The sequence below is a fragment of the Rattus norvegicus genome, chromosome 13 (genome assembly GCF_021556685.1).
Source record: "Rattus norvegicus strain SHRSP/BbbUtx chromosome 13, alternate assembly SHRSP_T2T, whole genome shotgun sequence".
In the NCBI taxonomy this organism is placed as follows: Eukaryota; Metazoa; Chordata; class Mammalia; order Rodentia; family Muridae; genus Rattus; species Rattus norvegicus.
This window is the reverse complement of record NC_141546.1, coordinates 70,423,212-70,447,099: the sequence shown is the minus strand read 5'-3', so window position 1 is coordinate 70,447,099 and position 23,888 is coordinate 70,423,212. Positions and strand designations below refer to the sequence as shown.

General features: G+C 43.8%; 1 protein-coding gene and 1 long non-coding RNA gene across 4 annotated transcripts in view; one reads left to right on the top strand and one right to left on the bottom strand.

The window, feature by feature from the left end:
• Positions 1–290: 290 nt before the first annotated feature.
• Positions 291–23,888, bottom strand: part of Acbd6 (acyl-CoA binding domain containing 6) — a 137,564-nt gene continuing 113,966 nt past the window's right edge. For all 3 annotated transcript variants that reach the window (XR_015635105.1, XM_087580191.1, NM_001011906.1), the window contains 2 exon segments: positions 15,068–15,098; positions 291–573 (listed from right to left, as the gene is read on the bottom strand). Coding sequence is in view for 2 of the 3 variants with exons in the window: in XM_087580191.1 (XP_087436317.1) it covers positions 419–573; positions 15,068–15,098 (186 nt within the window). In the remaining variant the exon portion in view is untranslated.
• On the top strand, positions 2,416–11,245 carry LOC148001702 (uncharacterized). The gene is made up of 3 exons (XR_015636045.1): positions 2,416–2,551; positions 5,019–5,305; positions 6,469–11,245. It is a non-coding gene; the product is annotated as an uncharacterized LOC148001702 (long non-coding RNA).

Below are 23,888 nucleotides of genomic sequence, written 5' to 3'. Positions count from 1 at the left end.
CATGGGCACATTTTACTTGACTTGATAGAGAGACAGAGACAGAGAGAAAGAGAGACAGAGACAGAGAGACAGAGAGAGACAGAGAGAGGAGGAGGAGGAGAGGGGAGCCATGTTTAATATTGTGAAATATGATCTGTCTGCTCCTCTCCCCCACCTTCCACAGCAGTGATAAATTTCAAAGCATGCTCGGCAGATTTGGATTATATTATGCACAGTACACATGTTCATCACCAAAACCCGTACTCCCCCAGAATGTATGCATGGAGAATGAATTGCTGAGACGTCAAAAATCCCAGTTCCTCGAACTGATTTTATTAGCCAATGCATACCAAAGATGGATGGTAAAAGAAGTTATTTTTGCAGTGTCTTTTCTCCTGGAAGTCCTATTCTGCCAAACTGTGCTGCTCCAGGCTTTGGATCAAGCCTTGCCAGCTCTGTGCAGCTGCAGCACCAGAGAGACCGCTTTACAGCCTGTCACCTCTTCTGGCAAACAGCCATCTTGGTCTCGGAGAGTGGGGTCAGCGCCAGACTGGAGCAGCAGCTCCACAATGTCCGAAAACTCGCAGGCAGCAGCTGCAAGAGAAAGTGACAAACATACACCCAAGTTTACGTAGGTCAGGGAGCCACTCCATGCAGCAGGAACTGCGAGAGCGGGCAGTAAGGAGGCCTGCACAGCGCCCACCCTCATGGTGGCTGCAGGACGCTTGGGCCTTGCAGCCAGAACAAGTCTTAAGAAACTATATCTTTATCCTCGTGTAGAACCACACAGCTCTTTTGTAAAATTGTGAGACTTTGACCCTATTTGCAAGGAGAGAGTAACAGCAGAGAATAAAACATGCAATGGTTTTATGTCGATCTGTATTGTCAAATAATAATAGTTGAGTAACCCATGTCGAAAGGCTACATGCACTGTATCAAATAAAACCATTTGTTTTGCTTTTGAATACATACGTGTGTGTGTGTGTGTGTGTGTGTGTGTGTGTGTGTGTGTGTGTGTGTGTCTATAATTGAATTTAGGAAGGAGAAAAGCTGGTCTAGTAATTAAACCATCACTGTGTGAAATCTCGTGTGTAGGTTTGTACATTCAGATGTATGTGCAGGTGTGCTCTCCTGTGTGTGTGTATGGAGGCCAAAGTTCAGGGGCAAGCATCCTCCTCCATTGCTCCCCACAAGGGTCTCTTACTGGCTGGCTAGCAAGCTCCTGGAATCCTGTCTCCATCCGTCAGAACTGGGGTTAGAGATGTGCATCCCTGCGAGTATGTGTGTATGTGATGGGACCTGGACTCATTTCCTAGTGGCTATGCAGCAGGTGTTTTAGCCGAGCCACCTCCCAGCCCCTAAAACCCTAAGAGGAGAGAACAGGCATGACTTGGGTCACTGAGTCTAAGGCACAGGAGGGGACACCTCCAAACATCAAGACCTGAGATGAAGATGGTATTGTTACTGCCCCAGGACAGACAGACAGACCAAAGGTTAGAGCAGAGAGTCATCTACTCTTCGGCATATAAACAGAGATCAGATTTATGACAAAGCCAGTGTTACTAACAAGGAGGAAAAGAAGATCTAACAATTAGATGGCTCTGAGATGACAAGTCAGGCACTTTGCCCCAAATGAATCATAACAGCGATTAACACCTGAAGGAGAGCAGGGGAGGCCGGGTGCAGGGAAAGCACCCTGAGATCCGGAGCATGCTGGGGCAGTCACTTGGGACAATAGCCTGTCATTATAGGTCGTCCCTCAATGAAGGATCTGCGTCTAGTGACAGCCTGTGGAGGTTTTTCTGCACGTGCTCCCCAGCCGGTATTTGAGGAATGTATGTATCAGCCTTGTTCCTGATGGGCTCAAATGGTCATGAGCTCTCCCATGTAGAACAGACACTGTTCATCTGGAAGGGAAAACTAAGGAACTCCAACTTCATACACCACTGGGTTTATCTCAAAGACATAATGTTGAAGAATAAGAAGAAAACTCAGAATAATGCAGTTTAATAGGATTCTACTTAAAGAAGTATGTAAAAACAGACAGAATTAAACATGTTTGCGTGGACATACACATATGTAATGAAACTATAAAAGAAAGCATTTATATAAAACCCACGATAAAGCTGGGCAGGGTGGCACACACCTGAAATCCAGCACCTGGGAGGCAGCGGCAGGAGGTCAAAGTTCAAGGCAACCTGGCCTGTAGAGTGAGTGCATTCTAGGCCAGATGGAGTCACACAGTGAGCCCCTGTTTCAATGAAGTTAACAGAAACTGAAATAGTGCAATACTGGTAACCATGGTTACGGGGGCACTAAGGAGGGACGTGACTGGAGAGGCACACAGGAAGGCTCACGAGATGGTACTGGTGATGTTCCTGATTCTTAAGCTAGGGAGGAGACATATTTTCTACAGCTGTAATTCCCCTTACTCAGACATTTCAGTCGCTTCTGTGGTGCAACACATCATACAACAGCAGGAAGCTGTCTGAGAAAAGGCACAGAGGCAATGGCGGTGGACCCTAGACTGTTTCATTGAGCAAATGCTGTACCAGTCCTGTCAAGGATACAGGTGAGAGTCCACTCTAAGAACATATAAAGGTCATCAGCCAACTCTAGTGTAAGGAGTGAGTAAATGCTGTGCAGGGCACACTGCTCAGGCCGAGGAGAAAGAGGAAACTGAAGAAAGCACTTGGCCTTTTCAAAGCTGTTTTCCTAGGCCGAGGAAGCTTCCACTTCTCCTACTTTGCTGTTTGCTTTTTGAATCAAGGTCTCACTGTGTAGCTCTGGCTGTCCTGGAACTTACCATGTAGACTGGGGTGGTCTTGAACTCAGAGATTCATCTGCCCTTGTGGCCTGAGTGCAGGTTAATTAATGGTGAACTCACCAGGCTCTCTCTGTGGTGGTTATTTTAGCCACAACAGGAGGATGAATTTTACTAACAGTCCTAGAGTGGATGTTTTTAAGCTTCGAGTCGATTGCTATGGTAAAATGCAATGATTTCAAACCATCAAACCAATTTGGATGCCTAGGTAATACTTCATGTGTGTTTGGGTGTATTTTACTTGCTAATAATCTTGAAAAGTGTTCTCTGTGTACACTGTGTACTTTTCCACATGCAGAACCACAGAGCGAGCCTGTCCGTTCTTACCTCCTGCTACTTCCCACCCAAGAGACTACTGCTGCTTATTCCTGGGGCTGAGGCGTATCCTGGGATGGGATGGGAGCGCCTTGTCCTTCTGAGTTGGCTACAGTCCTCATTAGCTTTCAGGGGTGATGATTTCTGCATTTCCCCAAATCTTCAAGTCAGCCAAACTGGTGTGTGTGTGTGTCTGTGTGTGTGTCTGTGTGCGCGCGCGCACGCGTGTGTACTATCCTGCCCTGCTGGTATTAATAATTGAAGAACTTGGCTATTTCCACTCCCAGACAGGTGCTTCTTTCTAGCTTAGAGCATTCAGGTTTTATGCTGTGAAGCAAGAGCTGTTGAGCAAAAGCCAGGTTATGGTGGGCTATAAACTGGTGTAGCTCTGGTGTCTTTTTATTCTTTTGGTTGCGAGCACGGTCTTCTCATGGCTGGATCATCTCAGCAGCCTTCCGATTCCTTTTTACATTCCATATTCTGATATACTCAGTCACTAAACTCTTGAACATAACCAGAGAGAACCTGGTCCTAAGTGAGCCAAAGTGGAGAATTTCTGAGCTAACACAAGATTGCATGAGAACCCTCTCTCTGCCTTCAGTGCTGTGGGATCTCTTGTATGTGAGAGAAACATTTGATGAATGAACAGAGAGAGAAGGCAAGAACTTAGAGGGGGACCAGTGATAACGTACACCAACTTAGCAAGGGGCCGTATCAGTGCCCACACTGTGCTGGGAATCTTAGTTCTTCTAAGCTAACACGTAAACAGGGGAGTGGGGCTAAGCAGACGTCTGCTAAAGATGCAGACCATGGTTTTCAGGCACAGGGATGGTTCCACCTGTGTTGTACATGGATGAGTTTCCCAGCAGTGAAGTGTGGAATGATCTCAGGATTCAGACTCAGGAGCAGAGGGAGTAAGAATGTAATCCCATAGCTAGCTGACGGCAGCCACCCAACTAAGCAAACAGTACTTGCCCTGTGTGACAGTCCCCTAGCATGACTGACGTGAGTGAAATCCTAGCTCCAGTCTAACTAAAAGTGAGATTTGACTCACAGTATTTCGGAGCAGGGGTGTGGTACACATACCTGTATAAAGGGATTTTATTAATAAGCACTTGAGGCTTATGAAAAAGACAGACCCATACACAAGCATATGCAAGCAGGGAGTAATAGCAGAGAGAAAAATGAGGTTGACTTAAATGATGGGGCCCTGCCTATAAAGCCACACAAGTGAATGTTATGCTGACAGGAAGGGACGTTAGGAGCACGATGGTACCTGGGGGAGGCTGGCCCTCACAGATGCCCAGCAAATTGCAGTTGAAGAAATGGACCTGGACCGCCAATCACACGGTGAGTTAGCCCAGTGCTTGCTTGCTTTGTTTGTCTCGTTCTCTTGTTTTTTGGCTGTCCTCTCTGTCTACAATGGTGCTGAGAAGTTAGAATTTGCTCAAAATTCATTGCCCTCCCTTTTGCATCTTTAGAGAACCACAGGTCACAAGCCAGAACTTGTCATCTGCTCATATTCTCAAAACAAAGGCAAAGAGAAAGAAGGCAAGAACGGAGAGGGGGACCAGTGATATCACACACCAACTTATCAAAGGGCCGTATTGGTGCCCACACTGTGCTGGGAAATACAAGAACAGTCAGAGGCCCATGTTGGAAAAGCCCGAGCCAGTCTACAGGGACCAGCACAGTTGCTGAATTTATGGTACCCTGGGAACCTCTATTTGTCAAGTGCCTTACAGGCAGTCCTGACACTGGCCCAGGTGAAGATGAATTCCCATTCAGAGCAGTGAGCCTTCTGACTCCATTAATCCTTGGGGTTTTGATGATGAATTTCTTTCTTTTTTTTATTTTATTTATTTTCACTCTAATTCCTCCTCCCACTGCCCTGAAACAGTGTGGAAGGAACAGAACAGATGGTACTTTTCGTGGACGCCTGAGGGCTCATGAGGATACAAAGCCGGCCCACTCTGCAATCACATGACCACACGTGCACGGAAAAACCTTGATTTCCCCTGGGAGACTCAGATGCAATGATATTAGTATTCCCAGTGGAGGAAGAGGAGAGAAAAGCTAACAGGCCATTTATAAGGAGACCACACTTACTGCAACGTACTCCAGCAAGGACCACGGTTAAACACAAAAGAACAAGAGGACCAGTATCTGAAGACTCAAAACACTCAGGTAAAATGTGGGGAAATAAGGGTTTTAATGTTTCCACACAAAGACCACTGAGGATGAACTAGTAAAGACATCCGATAGTACAATAACAGCCTCTAGTTACCCTGAGATTGGCTCTGACCCAGTTTTAATCGGAAGGAGCCAGGATTTACAACCTGCTTAAGGATGGAGTTTGACAACTGCTATAATCAGAAGAGCTGTCAACACAAGGACAGCTGTCAAGCTCAACCATAATTCATAAAAAGTAATGGCTGAGCCCCTGAGGACCTCCCCAACACTGTCTGCACACACTGTATTTAACCACACTTACAGGTTTATGAAAATTCCAAGAACAGGTTAAGACCCTAAAAACCAAATCAAATCAACAGCCACTGAGCACCCACTAAATAAGAAGGATTGAATAACATTAAATGACTAAATGTTCAACAGACTTCTAGACATATAATAGGTGCTTAATAAATGATCACTATTATTCTGACATACAAGATGGTTTTGACTATTCTAAAAGTATCTATTACAAGTCCAGTAAACTAGTAAAGAAACAAAACTAAAGGCGAATTACTATAAAAGTGATTATTAATTTGAAAATGTTTTCATGAAACAATCCTGAGTTGTCAAACATTTTTGTTTTATATATCTTTAATGTCAAGATGTCTGACTGGCAATATTATTTTAGTGTTTAATTATGTTGATTGTAACATGTATGGTTATTTGCTTGGTTTTTCCACAGTAATATGATCTGAGAGACAGAAATAGATGTTTCAGTAGATGGTGTTTAGGCACGGTCTAAATTAAGGATGATTTTTATTAATATCTAACGTCCCAGTGAACAGAAAGATTATAAAAGCACACAGGATGTTAGCATTGATATGTTTACTCATGGTATAGTTGTGGGTATGGCTCTGCCTTGCTGACCAAGGAGACCAGTGGGAGGGGATTTCCCCATCTTATTAGTCCTGTAAAAGGTTACTTTCCAGGCTGGATGTGACAGTGCATACCTGTAATCTTAGCACTTTGTCTGGGCAGGAGTATCAGTGTGAGTATCAGTATCAAGCCTGGGATATGTGGCAAGTCCAAGCTAATCCTGGCGATAGGGGAGGGCCTTCTTTCAAAAAACAAGATAACACCCCTCCCCTCTGCCTCCTTTCTCTTTAATTATCTTCCAGAAAATAATGAGAGTTCTCTCTGGCACTGCCGTAGTGCATGAGAGTAGAAAACAGGAGTCTGGAATAGAATTGAAGACCCAGAAATGAACCTACACACCTATGGTCACTTGATCTTTGACAAAGGAGCTAAAACCATCCGGTGGAAAAAAGACGGCATTTTCAACAAATGGTGCTGGTTCAACTGGAGGTCAGCATGTAGAAGAATCCAGATCGATCCATGCTTATCACCCTGTACAAAGCTCAAGTCCAAGTGGATCAAGGACCTCCACATCAAACCAGATACACTCAAACTAATAGAAGAGAAAGTGGGGAAGAGCCTCGAACACATGTGCACTGGGGAAAATTTCCTGAACAAAACACCAATGGCTTATGCTCTAAGATCAAGAATCGACAAATGGGACCTCATAAAATTGCAAAGCTTCTGTAAGGCAAAGGACACTGTCATTAGGACAAAAAGGCAACCAACAGATTGGGAAAAGATCCTTACCAATCCTACCTCTGATAGAGGGCTAATATCTAATATAAACAAAAAAACTCAAGAAGTTAGACTACAGAAAACCAAATAATCCTATTAAAACATGGGGTACAGAGCTAAACAAAACATTCTCAACTGAGGAATATCGAATAGCCAAGAAACACCTAAGGAAATGTTCAACATCCTTAGTCATCAGGGAAATGCAAATCAAAACAACCCTGAGGTTCCACCTCAGGCCAGTCAGAATGGCTAAGATCAAAAACTCAGGTGACAGCAGATGCTAGTGAGGATGTGGAGAAATAGGGACACTCCTCCATTGTTGGTGGGATTGCAAACTGGTACAACCATTCTGGAAATCAGTCTGGAGGTTCCTCAGAAAATTGGACATGGTACTACCTGAGGACCCAGCTATACCAGTCCTGGGCATACACCCAAAAGATGTTCCAACATACAAGGACACATGCTCCACTATGTTCATAGCAACCTTATTTATAATAGCCAAAAGCTGGAAAGAACCCAGATGTCCTTAAACAGAGGAATGGATACAGAAAATGTGGTACATCTACACAATGGAGTACTACTCAGCTATTAAAAACAATGACTTCATGAAATTCATAGGCAAATGGATGGAACTAGAAAGTATCATCCTGAGTGAGGTAACCCAGTCACAAAAGAACACACATGGTATGCACCCACTGATAGGTGAATATTAGCCCAAAAAACTTGGAATACCCAATTCACAGACCATGTGAAGCTCAAGAAGAAGACCAAAATGTGGATGCTTCAGTCCTTCTTAGAAAGGGGAACAAAATACTCATGGGAGGAAATTTGGAGATAAAGAGGTCATCGAGAGACTGCCCCACCTGGGGATTCATCCCATATGCAGCCACCAAACCCAGTCACTATTGCTGATGTCAAGAACTGCTTGCTGACAGGAGCCTGATATGGGGGTCTCCTGAGAGGCTCTGCCAGCCCTACCGATACAGATGAGGATGGTTGCAGCTAACCATTGGACTGAGCATGGGGTCCCCAATGGAGGAGTTAGAGAAAGGACTGAAGGATCTGAAGGTGTTGGCAACCCCATAGGAAGAACAGCTATATCAACCAACCACTCTCCAGAGCTCCCAGGGACTAAACCACCAACCAAAGAGTACATATGGAGGAACCCATGGCTCCAGCCACATATGTAGCAGAGGATGGCATTGTCTGGCACCAATGGGAGGAGAGGCCCTTGGTTCTGTGAAGGCTTGATTCCCCAGTATTGGGGAATGCCAGGATGTTGAAGTGGGAGTGGGTGGGTGTGAGTGGAAGCAACCTCATAGAAGCGGGGGTGGGATGGGGGGAGAAAGGGGCTAACATTTAAGACATAAATAGATAAAATATCCAATAAAGGAAATGAAAAGCAAGCAAGCAAGCAAGCAAGCAAGCAAGCACAAGCAGTCAATGTGGCCCCATCCATCTTGGACATACGGTGACTCTGCTCTCTACAGATGGATTGTTGACAAGGTCCTAGTACCTACCCAGCCACCAGATTTTTATCCCACAGTGGGGGAAGAAACACCTAAGCTTGCCCATTTGTTGGGAGGACTAGAAATCAAACAGGGCAACACTGCTACTGATCTCTACGTCATTCAGGCCCTGTCTCTCTCTGTAAGCCTTATAGGCTACAAGATACATACAAGAGGACATCAGTCATATCTGTGTTTTAAGATGAGTCTACTCATGTAACTGTACACATACATTATCACATCAGTATAGGAATCCCAGAAGCACCCCTCCTACTTTTACCAAGACAATTCTGCTAAATTAGTCACCCCCGTCTCCTGATGCTGGAGTCTCCCCATTTTTGACTTTCACGTAACAGAAAGTGCATGCGTTCTTGGGTCCAGCGTCTTGAACTCCAAGTGTTTTGTGAGAGCTCTAAGCTGTGCTCATGCGGCTATAGCTCATTCTTAATCCTGCTGAGAAATCACTTCAGGTTGCCACAACTATGCTGTCTAGTTCCCAGGTCTGAAGAGTCCAGTGCTTTACCAACTTGAGAAATTACCATGAATATTCTTTTTATTGTTGTTTGCTTGTTTGAAACAGGGTTTGTCTATGTAGCCCTGGCTGTCCTGGAACTCACTATATAGATAAGGCTGGCCTCAAATCCACAGAGAGATACCTGCCTCTGCCTCTTTAGTGCTAGGACTAAAACATGCCACTGTACAGTGTACCCTGCCAGTACATATTCTTATACACTCACTCTCCTAGAACCTTCTTGGAACATGTATTAGAAATTTCTCATTTCCCCTTTAAAAAAAAATAGCTGGACAGTCATGGCACACACATTTAATCCCAGCACTTGGTGGGCAGAATAGGTAGATCTCGGAGTTTGAGGCTACCCTGGCCTATAGAGTGAGTTCCAGGACAGCCAAGGCTATACAGAGAAACCTTGTCTTGAAAAAAACAAAAACAAAAACAAAAACAAACCCAACAATAATGATGGCAGAGGAACTGGAGGGATGGCTCGATGGTGAGAGCATTGGCCGCCGTTCCAGAGGTCTTGGATTCAGCACACACATGGTGGCTCACAACCACCTGTAACTCCAGTTCCAATGAATCCAACACCCTCTTATGGCCTCTCCAGTTCCAATGAATCCAACACCCTCTTATGGCCTCTCTAGTTCCAATGAATCCAACACCCTCTTATGGCCTCCGTGGGCACCAAGCACTGGCAAACACCCATGTACATAAGATAAAAATAAGTCAAGGGTGGGGAGGAGAGTGAGAGAGTGAGAATGAATGAATGAATGAATGAATGAATGAATGGTGGTAGAGATCAAGGCATGGGCCAGTGCTTTATCACTGGGCCACATTTCTGGCTTTTTATTAGGCTCTAATATAATAATATAATGGTTCTCAACTTCCCTAATGCTTAGAACATTTAATATGGTTTCTTTAATATGGCTGTGGTGACTTTCAACCATAAAATTATTCTTGTTACTGTCTCATAGCTGATTTTGCTACTGTTATGAATCATAATGTGCATATCTGATATGTAGCCTAAAGAGGCCCGGCCCGCCGCTTGAGAGCCACGGTTCTACTCCATTTCTGTCTCTTCCTTCCTGTCCTGCGTTTTTGGTGACTTCTTACAAACAGCTCTCAACACACCATTTTCTTTTCTTTTTTTCTTTTACTACTTGTGCTAACTCCATGCTTTAACCTAACCACTGTGAAATTTCTCTATTTGTTAAACTTTTTATTTAAATCCGATTTGGCACTGGGCATGACAGTGCAGGCCTTTAAACCTAGCACTCTGGAGGCGGAGGCAGTGGATCTCTGAGTTCCAGAGCAGCCAGGGCGCCACAGAGAAACCAAACCCCTCAATTTGGCTCTCTTTCACATCTGCCACTCTTGTGCTGTTGAGCCCCTCCTTACAATTTTGCCCATGTAATCCTTATCCAACGGTTTCCCTAAAGCCCTTTAAGATAGAAACCTGGGCTGGTGAGGTGGCCCAGGAGGTCAAAGCACTTGCCACCCAGCCTGGCAACTTGAGTTCAATTCCTGAGATCCACATGGTGAAGGACGGGAACCAATTGCAAGTTGTCTCCACATGTGTGTTGTGGCAATGTGCACCCCTCTCCTAACAATTAATCGTGAAAGATGCCGAACCCCGTGTTTACTGCACCCGCAGACTGGCATGTGACTAGAGTCTGTAACTTTAGCTCGTGAGCTCATTTTCATCTACAGAACTTCAGAGTGCTGCTGCACTAATGTGCCCTTGGGAGAAGTTAGCACTCAGGCGCAGGAAGATGGTGCTGTCAGTACAGTGCATGCTGAACAAACAGCCAAGGGGACCTTTGCATCCATGCAAGAAAGCTGGGTGCAGTGGTGTGTGCCTGTAATCCCAGGGCTGGGAAGGCGGAGACAAGGTGACCTCAGCTGGCTCTAGCAGGACTGGTGAGCTCCAGGTTCAGGTAGAGAGGGAGTGGGGACTGTGTACACTTCTGTCAGGAGAGGACAAACCAGACCAGTGCACTAACCTTAGCTCCTTATTCACCTTACTGTGTGATTTCCCAAACAATCAAGAATATAAATTTGAACTCTAAATTTGTGTGAAATAGGACTTCCCCCAACTAGACACTGGTCTGATGTAGATAGTCTGTTTTTCTTTTTTGCAACTGTTAGACTAAATCAAAAATTTTATAAACAAAACATGTTTATCTTTTAAATTTTTTTTTGAAAAAGTCACTGAAAAGTTTGTAAAACTTTTAAAGACATATATATCTTTAATTTTTCATAATTGAACTCCATATTTATAAAAATGAAATTAAAAAACACTGAAAACTGCAAGATTTTTTCTTTCTTTCTTTCTTTCCTTCTTTCTTTCTTTTTTTTTTTCCATGTGGAGAGGTTTAATGAGAGAAAAGGAGAGGAAAGGAGGCCGGCCATGAGCACATGGAGGGAAGGCAGGGCATGGGGAGAGAAGGGACAGGGAGGGGGCAAGAGAAATAAGAACAAAGAGAGCAAGAGCAAGATTTTTTCTTTTAATATACAATTCCTGTATGTGAATGAAATAGACTATAAATTTTCAGTAAAACTTTATTCCTAAATTAAAGTTATGAGTGAACTAATAATAAATCTGTAAGATAATCTTTCTATGCATTTTCCAAATCCTGGGAATAAAAAGTAGTTTTAATCATTCCCATATTGGGGTAAAATGTTCTGCTGTCCTGATGTACCTTCCTCTGTACCCTGCAGAGGACTGGGACACATGGAGCAAAATCTGCTCCCACAAAAGACCAGTCACCTGACATCAAGTTCATCACTTTAACCTCTTCCTGGAAATACGAATCCAGCCCTTTCACAGGTCAGTTCATCAACAGGAAATACACATTTTTCACAGGAGAGTAACTGGGCCTGCAGTTTCTCCCTCGCCTGTGTGACAGCCATAACTGACAGACTGTAACCTCTGTGGTGAAGTCAACTCGTTCATGCTGGTGTCCCCCAGACCTCACCTGTTTATCCTTCTAGGGGTGATTTCATTCTAGTGCCTAAAGTGAGATCTACGGCCTTGAATTTGAGATCCCCTTCCTCAGCCTGTAGAGAAGCTCAACCACAGACATGTATTAACCTGCCTGGCTCTTTGTATGTGTAGGCATGCATGATACGTACATGATTGTGTGTACACATGTGTATACATGATTGTGTGTGTGCATGTGTGTATGAGTGTGTGTGTGTGTGTGTGTGTGTGTGTATGTGTGTGCGCATGCACATGTGTGAGGTGTTCCCCTCAAGTCTTTGTCCCAGTGGCTGTTTGCCGGGGATTAGGAGGTGTGTCCTTGCTGGAGGAAGCATGGCGCCAGGGTGGGCTTGGAGTTAGCCTCCTCTCTCTGCCTCCTGCTGGTGGCCTGAGATGTAAACTCAGCTGCTGCTCGAGCTGTCTGTTGTTTGCTGCCCCTGTTCACCATCATGGACTCTAACCCTCTGGAACTGTAAGCCTAAAAGAAACTCTTTCTTCTGTAAATGGCCTTGGTCAGGGTGTTTTAATCACAGTAATAGAAAAGTTACAATACAGTGTGCATGTGGGTGCTTGTGCATATATGACGATGATTATGTGTGCACTCAGGTGCGCATGCGTGAATATGCATGTACATGCTTGCACATGGAGGCCACAGGACAGCACAGGTGTTTATTCACTCATTTATTCTCCACGTGAGTCACATCTGCGACTCTGCCTCCTGCTCCATGTCTTTCCTTCACTGCTGCTTTGTACCAGGCACACAGCATTCTACAGGCACAGGATTTTAGCTTCTTTAATGATTTTTTTTCTATTTTTTGATCAGCACTCTACCATCTTGATGTAAACTTACTAGAACCATCTTCATATTTAAACTAGCTAAATTCCGGTGATGTGAGGAACGTTACTTCCACACAGTTTCCTTTGGTGGTGAATGTATTGTGAGAGTGTTATATAGTAATGCTACAACCTTAATACCATATTCTAGTTTATCCAAGGACTCTGTCATAGAGCCTGCTAACACTTACTGCACATATGGCAGGTATTAGACACTGTCCTGAGCACTTCACATAAATTAACCCCTTACATTCTCAGACCTAGTCTGAGGCCATGGGCCCTGTTTGGTCAAGTGTAAACTAAAGTAAAGTGGTTGACACAATCTGTGCAGAGTCGGCAGGAGACCTCGAATGTCAGACACAAGTCTGTCTTAATCCCAGGAGGTCTGAACTACTTTTGTAAACTTCTTAAATTGAGTGTTGGCTTTTCTCACAAGCTTTTTATACATCTGAATTACTGAATTGGGCATTTCACCTAACTTGGAAATGTAGAAAATCATACTAGTAAACTTTAAAACCTTACACCATCCTTCAATTTCTGGGAAGAGCTCAACACGATTATGACATATCTTTGTGTCTAAAATACGATGACGGTTTTGTTTGCTAGTATTTTCTTTAGGATTTTGGTATTTATGTTCAAAAGTGAATTGGACTCACAAGTTTCCTTTCTTCCTGCTAGTTTTACTATCTAGGTAATACCAGGTAAACTCATAAATTTTTAGACATTTCAATTTTCATTATCAGTCTGATGTGCATGTGCAGCTAACAGTCTGCAGTCTAGACTCCCAGGTGACCCAGCGATGCTCACGGCTCCTAAACAGATGCTCAGACCAGACAAAGGTACAGAAGGGCATCGGGGCCCCGATACTAATCCTAGCCCAGCAGTGTCACAACTGGCAAGGCAGCCTGAGTGTTCGCTTCTGAGATGGCCACAGGTGGGTAACCTTAGCTTGATTTAAACATTGATATCTATATTTTTTTCAATAACATCATACACAATAGAATCTCTGAATTGCATTAGCTGAATTCATTTGATGTTCCCCAAGGGCCATGCTATGATTTCTACTTTACAGCCATTTCCACTCGATTTCATACATTGAAGTAAAGATAATCAGTAAAGAAACAAAAATTAAGAATGAAATTTGTTTTCTTTATTCAGTTATAGTATTCTCCTTTTGTCTGAGAGAAGACAGGATGGAGCACCACACATACACATGAGCATGTACACACACGCACTGTATACATATGTATATGTGTGTATATACATGCTTACATTGTTTTTATTTCTCTACACTCAGAGAAATGTATGACGTATTAGGAGATTCCCGTAGTAAGCAATGAGATAAATGAATATACTATCTCTAAACATGGTGTAGTGTATTTTACTCACTACTGTGATGCTGTGAGATGACTCGGTGTCCATGTGATTGGATACAGTGGGGCGAATGATGGCAGTGTCGGCCCAGGGGTCAGGCTGCCACCAAAGGGTCCTTTGAACACATGCACTGTGATCAGCTGCTCTGGTGACTGAGACGCTGCCAAGGGACTAACGCAGAGGAGTGTGGTACAGACATAACTCCAACGGGTCAGTGAGGGAGATGAGCCATGTCCCAGACTGAAGGACCAAGGCCAGAGTCTCTTATGCTACTCAGAACAGCATGTAATTTAAAATCTATTAACTGTCTATTTGTAGAATTTTCACGTTTCATATTTTTGGATTGTAATTGACTTTGGGCAACTAAAACTACAAATAGTAAAACTGCAGGTTAGGGGTTCAAAACAGTTACTGTTTTTGTAAACGTGTGGTGTATTTGTATGTGAGGAGGGCGGGGCCCTGTATGCACGTGGAAGCCGCAGGTCGACGGTGTGTGTCTCCCTCTGTCGAGTCCCACCTCATCTTTTGAGACAAGGTCTGTCACTGATCTTTCTGCCTTTGCCCAGGGCTCAGACACGTGCCGCTGTGCCTGGCTTTTATGTGGGCTCTGGGGATCTGAACTCAGATCCTTGCACTTGCACAGAGAGCACTTTACTACTGAGCCTCAAGAAAGGTTTTTTTTTTCCCCTTAAAAAAAACAAAATAACAGGAGAAATTCGATTCTACAATACAAAGGTTAGTATCCTGGTTGTTCCTGACAGCACCCGGAATGAAATAACAGCGTTTCAGCAGTGGGTGGGGAAGCCTCCTCGCGGATGACTGCCACACCTCTACGACCTCTACCAGAGCTAAGCTACGGGCTTAGACAGAGGCGCTGTTAAGGTGTGACCAGTGATTCAGAAACATCTTACCATAATGAAGCGCTGTCTGACCTTCATTGTCCTACAAAAAGAACAAAAACGAGAACATTAGAAAAGATCGGCCAGAATGTCAAAGTACACAGACTACTGTAAACACACAGGGTACCAGAGTTCTGCAGGTTTATGGGACGCAGGGAAAGCCCTGTTTCTCTGCACCTCAGTCACTTGAGATCAAGCTGTAACCTTGGAGAACTGTAAACAGTGCATGGCGGCAGCTACAGCACAGGAAGAGAACAACAGATCTCTGGAGAGCCAGCCAGGTGTGGCAGCATGGTCACTGCTTTAGAGAAAGAACTCAGCTGTAGCATTTACCCTGGATACCACATGGTGATTTCTTCCTTATCTTTTTTATGTACATGAGTACACTGTAGCTGTCTTCAGACACCAGAAGAGGACACTAGATCCCATTACAGATGGTTGTGAGCTACTAGGTGGTTGCTGGGAATTGAACTCAGGACCTCTGGAAGGGTGGTCAGTGCTCTTAACCACTGAGCCATCTTTCCAACCCTAGATGCTGTTTTCTAAGTCTCTACCCAAATATAAGGAATCTGTGACTTTTAGTAGGGTTAATATCTTTTAAAAAGATTTGCAAATTCAAGGCTAAAGATGTTAGGCTTTCTAACCAGATTAAACATCATAAAGGTAGGTGATTTCAAAATATGTAAGTTCCAGAAGTTAAGAACAAGATCTCCCACAGGAGAGTGAGGTTTTCCAGTTTTTTTCTTTAAACCCAAGCTATGGAGAACAATGGAACAGATGTCTATACACACACACACACACACACACACACACACACACACACACACAGACACATATCTGAATACACTGTCACTGTCCACTGTCTTCGGACACACCTGAAGAGGGCATCAGATTCCATTACAGATGGTTGTGAGCCACCATGTGGCTGCTGGGAATTGAACTCAGGACCTCTGGAAGAGCAGCCAGTGCTCTTAACCACTGAGCCATCTCTGCAGCCCACAGACTGCTACTTCTAAGCAGTGTTACCTCCTAAACTGAGAGCAGACTGCAGACAGAATACATGCAACAAACTGTCAGAGGCACAAGGCAGTTTAGCAGCCACCCCAATGCAGAGAGAGCCTGTGCCTACAACAACTGTCACAGAATGAATGACAGCTGAACTAGTGTCACACTGTCCTTGAGCACTCTGTACCCGGTTCCCACTTAATGCGGGGCTGGGGATTACCTCCAAAACTTCTGCCTATGGGCATCTCTATTTAAGCTTCTAAACAAAATGCAAGAAGCGCCATTTACTGATTTGGACAGGAAGAGAGAAAGAGAACAAGTCATTCCGTAAGGGTTTCTTAGCACTAGAATCTGCAAGGATGGCGGCTGGTGGAGGCAGGGGAGCAAGCACGGGGCAATGGAGTTTGTTGTCCTTCTAGGGAGTGTGTGTGTGTGTGTGTGTGTGTGCGCGCACGCACGCTTCTCAAAGGATTTAGAGGTGAGGTGCCTCTGAGTGGGTGAGTCAACAAAGGACAGAAGTAACTGGGGAGGGGGTGGGGAGGGTACATGTGGCTGGGGTGCCACAGTGGCTAAGTCTGGGGTGCCCACCAACAACAATAAAGATAATAATAAGCTCTAAGAACAGTAAGATAGAGCCCACGGCAATGGGAAATGAGAAGCACAGATGGTCCCTGGTGCGGTCTGAGTGAGAGCTGTCCCCACAGTTTTAGGTATGGTCTGAGGTCCTCCATCAGTGCTGCTGCTCAGAAGGTTTACATGGTGCAGCCGTGGTGGAGACATCATCACTGACAGTAGGCTTGAAGCAGAAAGTCTTTACAGCGCTTTACATGCTCTCTGCTTCGCCACCATTAAGTGAAGTACTGAGTCTCAGCACCCTGTTCCAGCTGCTCCAGGCTGCTCTGTGCCAGCCCTTGATGAAGGCCTCTAAGCCATCTGGGGCCATAGGGGTGAGCATGTCCTCTCCTCCGTGAGCTGCTTTGGTCAGGGTGTTTCTATCACAGCAACAGAACAGTAACTGATACAGTCATCTCACGGTGCCCACAAGGTCAGGGGAGAGTGAGGAGGGAGCTGAGGTCTATGGACAGGGTAGGTCAGAGCAATGCCACTGCAGAGTCTGCGTCTCATAACAGGGAGTTTGATCGGTTCTGGGTATAGCTAAGGGCAAGTGGGGAGAGCAGAACCAGTCAAAACAGCTTAAGACTCAAATCTATCTCGCTAGATTTCAGTGTTAGGCACTGAAAATGTATGATAGGTTTATACTCACTTTTATAGTCTCAGTACAAATGCCTCACAAAACCATGATCCAGAAGGGATCTACTGCAATCTTGAGTCTAGTTTGATATTAGGACTCTCCGTTTCTCCCATCATTAAATCTTTCACAAGCACAGTTCTCCGACGGGGCAGCACCCAACTGTAACGCAGTGCTTGGGAGGCTCAGGCACGACTGCTTTAAGCCCAGGGTCAGTCTGAGTTACAATGTAAATGCCAAATGAGTCAGGGATACAGGAAGAGATTCTGTCTCAAAAAAAGGGGAAGGGGTGGGGGATAAGATGGGTTTAGTGGTGCACACCTTTAATCCCAGCACTCAGGAGGCAGAGGCAGGCAGATCTCTGTGAGTTTGAGGACAACATTTTCTATATACTGAGTTCCAAGTCAGCCAAGGCTGCATAGTGAAGCCCTGTCCACAAACAAACAAAAACAGCATAAAAAAAACCCTGGGAATTGAGAGAGAGAGAGAGAGAGAGAGAGAGGGGGGGGGGGGGAGGGAGGGAGGGGGGGAGGGAGGGAGGAAGGAGAGAGAAGAGAAGATTATCTTGCCATTTGAGCAAACGTTCATGTTTAATTACTGTGTTTATACAATACATAGCGAGAAAGTTCAGATCCTCACTCGGAAGAGAGAATTAATTTCTTTTAATCTTGGGGTTTCTACTGCTGTGAGGAATCACCAAAAGGCAAGTTGAGGAGGGGAGGGCTGGAACTTGGAGCCAGGAGCTGACGCACTGGCTATGGAGGGAGCTGCTGACTGCTCCCTCCTCATGGAAGGTTTCCTTAGTCTGCTTCCTTTTTTTTTCTTGTTCTTTTTTTCTTTTCTTTTATTGGATATTTTCCTTATCTGCATTTCAAATGTTATCCCCTTTCCTGGTTTCCTGTTCATAAACTCCCTATGCCATCCCCCACCCCCTGCCTCCCACCCACCCACTTCCTCCCACCTCCCTGCCCTGGCATCCCCCTACCACTGATGCCCGACAAGGCCATCCTCTGCTACATATGCGGCTGGAGCCATGGGTCCCTCCATGTGTACTCTTTGGTTGGTGGTTTAGTTAAGATTTTTTTTATTTTATGTATGAGTACACTGTAGCTGTCTTCAGACACACCAGAAGAGGGCATTGGATCCAATTACAGAGAGTTGTGAGCCATCATGTGGTTGCTGGGAATTGAACTCAGGACCTCTGGAAGAGCAGTCAGTGCTCTTAACCGCTGAGCCATCTCTCAAGTCCTAGCCTGCTTTCTTAAAGAAGCCAGGACCACCCTGGGCCCTCTCTTACTGATCCCAATTGAGACAATGCCTTACAGCTGGATTTCAAGGAGGCATTTCCTCAATTGAGGTTCCTTCCTTTCTGATTACTCTAGCTTGTGTCAAGATGATACACAAAACCACAAAACCAGCCGTACACACATGCACACATGCACACAAGCCAAGTATTCTGGAAGAAAATAGACCAGAGTAACTCAGTAGAGTGGTTTTGGGTACTACTTTGGACAGTTTAGAAGACTGGTAATTGGGAAGATGCCGAAACGACACGTAACCCAGCTTAGCAATCAGCACTTGTCACCCTGTTCTGGAAGCAAGCATGTTACCCAAGCCATGCCTGAGAGTTTTCTCTCAGGAGTCTTCAAAATGGAGCAAAGGGAAGGAAGTCTAGTGAAGAAGGTGCTTTTCTTTTTACAAGTTTAAAAGCAAAGTGACACCAGAGAGACACTAAAGAAGACAGATGGTTCTGCTTATATGAGGTCTCTAAGGTGCTTAAATTCTCAGGGGAAGAAAGAGGGAGCCATTGGGAGTTAGTGTTTAGTGGGTACAATTTCATGTTGGTATGGTGATGGCTGCCAACACTTAATGCCAATGAACTGGATAGTTAACAGTGGTTAAAATGATACATTTTAACTGGGTGTAGTGACACATACCTGACATCCAGCACTTGGGAGGTGGAGGCAGGAGGATCAGGAGTTCAAGGTCATCTTTGGTCATATAGCAAATTAAAGGGCAGCCTAGGCTATAAAACGTCCAATCTCAAAACAACACATATATAATAAAATTAATTGTATGATTTTCCTACAAAACGTAAAGAGCAAGTGGCAAGGCTCCCTTTGGAGGAAACTGCAGTAGGAGAGAAGGGTATAATCTCAAACCCACTGGGTAGCGTGGAGAAGCAGCCTGCGGTCTTGTCCTTCTAAGGACACCTACCCCACCCCCACAGGCTTCCTGGGTTAGCTAACAGCAGCAGAGGACGGCATTTTCCCATGATATGGTGATGGGAATGAAAATGAGATTTTTTCCTTCTGTTCAGTGTTTCGCACTTAGCAACAGTGTGAAGAGACTATATTATAACGGAGGCTCTCAAGCAAGCTGGCTGTGAAGAATTAGATGTCAGGCTAACATCTTTTGAGTTACTAATTGTGGTTTTGAATTATGTCTAAGTCTGGCATGTAGTGCCTCTTAGGTCTGCAACTGTATCAGAAAATGATTAAATCAATCTGACAATTTAGAAAATTGAAAGTGATTACTCTTTTAAGAACTTTTCTTAATATACGTTGCTCACTGAAAGTTCTGGGCATATTCTGTCTTTCTTGGAAAGAAAATGTATGTACATTGATACCCCGTTAACTGGTGTCTCTAGGAAAGCATGCAGCTCCTGCCAGCAGGTTTTTCCAAACAATTGAAATGTTACCTTCAAGCGCCTGAAACACCCCCGTCCCCACCCCGCCTGCCCTCTCTGAGGCAGGGTCTCTTTACATACCCCTGGCTGTCCTAGAACTCACTACATAGACCCAGGTGCCTGTCTCTGCCTCCCATGTGCTGGGCCGCCCATGCTTGGCAGCTCTCTTGCATATAGTTCTTTCCAAAGCATTTTACTTCCCTTCGTCCTGTCGAGACTCTTTAACTTTTTCTTGATGATTTGGAGTTAGAACCATAAGCTGACCATGTTCTCTCAATATATAGACAAGGCAAATGTTGGAGAGTATGAGTGAACGAAACCGTATTTTATTGCACGCACTATACTATAAATGATGCCTTTGGAGAGTCCCAGGTAGATAGGACTTTGACCTTCTAATAAGCAGTTGCAAGTTCCCTTTGTTTATTGAGTCTGAGTTGGTTCTTTTCTTCAACAGCAGCTCCTTTTTGGGGAGAGGGTTTTAAATTCCCCTGCATTACTGTCATTGGGCCCGGATCTTTACAGCCTCCCCTTCTCATCTCAGGAAACATGGGTTATGATTTGCTGGTGTCTCACAAGGTGGGTTGTCAGGGATTCTGTGTTCTATTTTCATGTTAGTTATATCTTGTTTTTAGACTCTATTCTTAAAATGAGTCATTTCCGATTTTTAAAGTCTGCCGGAAGCCAAATGCTGCATGTAGTGATGAATGAAGTTCACATAAAGAGAGACTGCGCTGGCCGAGCAGAACAGTGACCCAAGTCCTGGACCCTTGGCACCTCCACCAGCTGCCAACACAATCAGTTGGAGGTGTCCCCAGAGTGCACGGCTTGAAAACTCTTTTCTAGAGACCTGAGGATGTATCTTATCCATAACATCATATACTATGTGATATATTCACACATATTACATATGTGTACAATATACTACATGAGAAATTCATATATATGAATTTCAGTCAGGGATAAAGGAGAATGAAATTATGCCATTTGCAGAAAAATATATGGAACTGGAGATCACCATGGTAAGCAAGACAGGTCAGACACAGAAAGACAAGTATGTTTTAGCTCAAGAAGAATATATATTTCAAACTAAACTTGATTAAACTTAACTTTTGTTATATTTATTTATTTTGTGGTAGGGGTGCATGTGTGCACCATGGTGTAAATGTGGAGGTCAGAGGACAACTTGCAAGAGCGTGTTCTTTACTAAGACCATGTGGGTCATGGAGACCAAACTTAGTCATCAGGCTTGGTGGCAAGGAACTTTACCTAGTAAGTTGATGAGTTCATTAGCCCAGAATCTAGATTTTATACACACACACACACACACACGCACACACTCATCCATGCACGCATGCACACACATACACACATAAACACACACACAGAGGCACACACACACACATGCACAGGCACACATAGACACCACACACAAACACACACACATGCACATACATACATACATACATACATACATTGGCACACACACACACACACGAAGGCACACACACTGACACACACACATGCTCACACACAGCATGAAAGTAGATGGGAACATTTAGGAAAACTGTTACTAACAATGGGCAGGTAGAACAAGAAAGGGTAATAAGGGACAGATATGAGCAGAGCACACCATGGCACATGGGTATGCAGATGTCATAACAGAAAGACAATGAGATGGAGGTTTGATTACCACCTGGGCCAGGTGAAGAAGTTTAGGTCACCTGAGGTGTGTCTTTGAGTGGATTTTGGGCCCTTGTCCCCTTCCTTTCCAAGAAACCTTGCTGCTTCTGGGCTGCCATTTCCTGATGCCCAGGGCCAGATGGTTTTAGTGGAGAATTCTACTAGACTTTCAAAAAAAAGCTAATACAAATACTCCTTAAACTATTCCATAAAATAGAAACAGAAGGAACATAAATTAATTCTATGAAGCTGCAATTACTCTAATACCTAAACCACACAAAGACACAGCAAAGAAAGAGACTTCAGACCAATTTCACTTATGAATATCAATGTAAAAATACTCAATAAAATTCTCGCAAACCGAATCCAAGAATACATTAAACCCATCATTCACCACAATCAAGTAGGCTTCATCCCAAGGATGCATGCAAGATTGGTTCAACATACAACATTTCATTAACATAATCTATTATATAACTAAATTCAAAGAAAAAAATCACATGATCATCTCATTAGATGCTGAGAAAGCATTTGAGAAACATTTGACAAAATACAACACCCCTTCATGTTAAAAGTATTGGAGAGATCAGGAATTCAAGGCCCATGCGTAAACATAATAAAAACAATATACAGTAAACCAACAGCCAATATAACATTAAATGGAGAGATACTTGAGGCAATCCCACTAAAACCAGGGACAAGGCAAGGCTGCCCACTCTCCCAATATCTATTCAATATAGTTCTTGAAATTCTAGATAGAGCAATAAGACAACAAAAGGAGATCAAGGGGATACACATAAGCGACCCCAAAAATTCTATCAGAGAACTTCTATAGCTGATAAACAACTTAAGCAAAGTGGTTGGATATAAAATTAACGCAAACAAATCAGTAGTCTTCCTTTATACAAATGATAAATGGGCTGAGAAAGAAAATAGGGAAATGACTCCCTTCACAATAGTCACAAATAACGTAAAATACCTTGGGGTAACTAATCAAACAAGTGAAAGATCTGTATGACAAGAACTTCAAGTCTCTCAAGAAAGAAGTCGAAGACCTCAGAAAAATGGAGAGATCTCGCATGCCCATGGATTGGTAGGATTAACATAGTAAAAATGGCCATCCTACCAAAAGCAATCTACAGATTCAACACAATCTCCATCAACATCCCAACACAATTCTTCAAAGACATAGAGCAATTCATAATTTCATATGAAAAACAAGTAAGCAAGCAAGCAAGCAAGCAAGCAAACAAACAAAAAACCCAGGATAGAGAAAACAATTCTTAACAATAAAAGAACTTCTGGGGAATCACTATCCCTTACCTCAAGCTATGCTACAGAGCAGTAGTGATTAAAACTGCACGGTATTGGTACAGAGACAGACAGGTTGATCAATGGAATGGCACTAAAGACCCAGAAATAAAACCACACACTTATGGACACTTGATCTTTGGCAAAGAAGCCAAAAATATACAATGGACAAAAGAAAGCATCTTCAATAAATGGTGCTGGTCTAACTGGCAGTCGGTATGTAGAAAAATGAAAATAGACCCATATTTGTCACCGTGCACAAAGCTCAACATAAAACCAGATACACTGAATCTTATTTTTTAATTTATGCTTTCGTGTGTGCCTATGTGAATGTATGCCACATGTGTGTGGGTGCCTGCGGAGGACGGAAGAGGACATCAGACCCTGCATCTGGAGTCTTAGGAGCTTGTGACCTGATCATTGTGGGTGCTGGGAACCCAGCTCAGGTCCTCCAGAAGGGCAGCTGAGCTGTCTCTCCAGCCCCACCAGAAATAATTGTATATATGTATATAAAAAGCTGTGCTTAATTAAATTATGAAATCACATATGGGATGATCCCAATTGGGAATTAAAATGTGTATGTCTCTGTAAGAAAAAGAATAAGTAATGAGAGGTTATCTTGGGGACTAAATGTATGATTATAATTTTTCTTCATAGTTGTTATTTAGAAGAATTTTAAATTATACATATAAATTTTGAAATAGTTACTATACAACCACTTGTACTTTCTATGGATTTTTACAATGTATGGGTGCACAAAGACCATCCAGATAACTAGTTGTTTCTAATACAAAGCCAACTAAAATGTTATTTCTAAATTAATGAGTTCTCACAAGTCTGAGCACCATAGCTGATCCCCACCTCCTGATCCATGCCTTGTCTGATGTATTCTGTGGGTC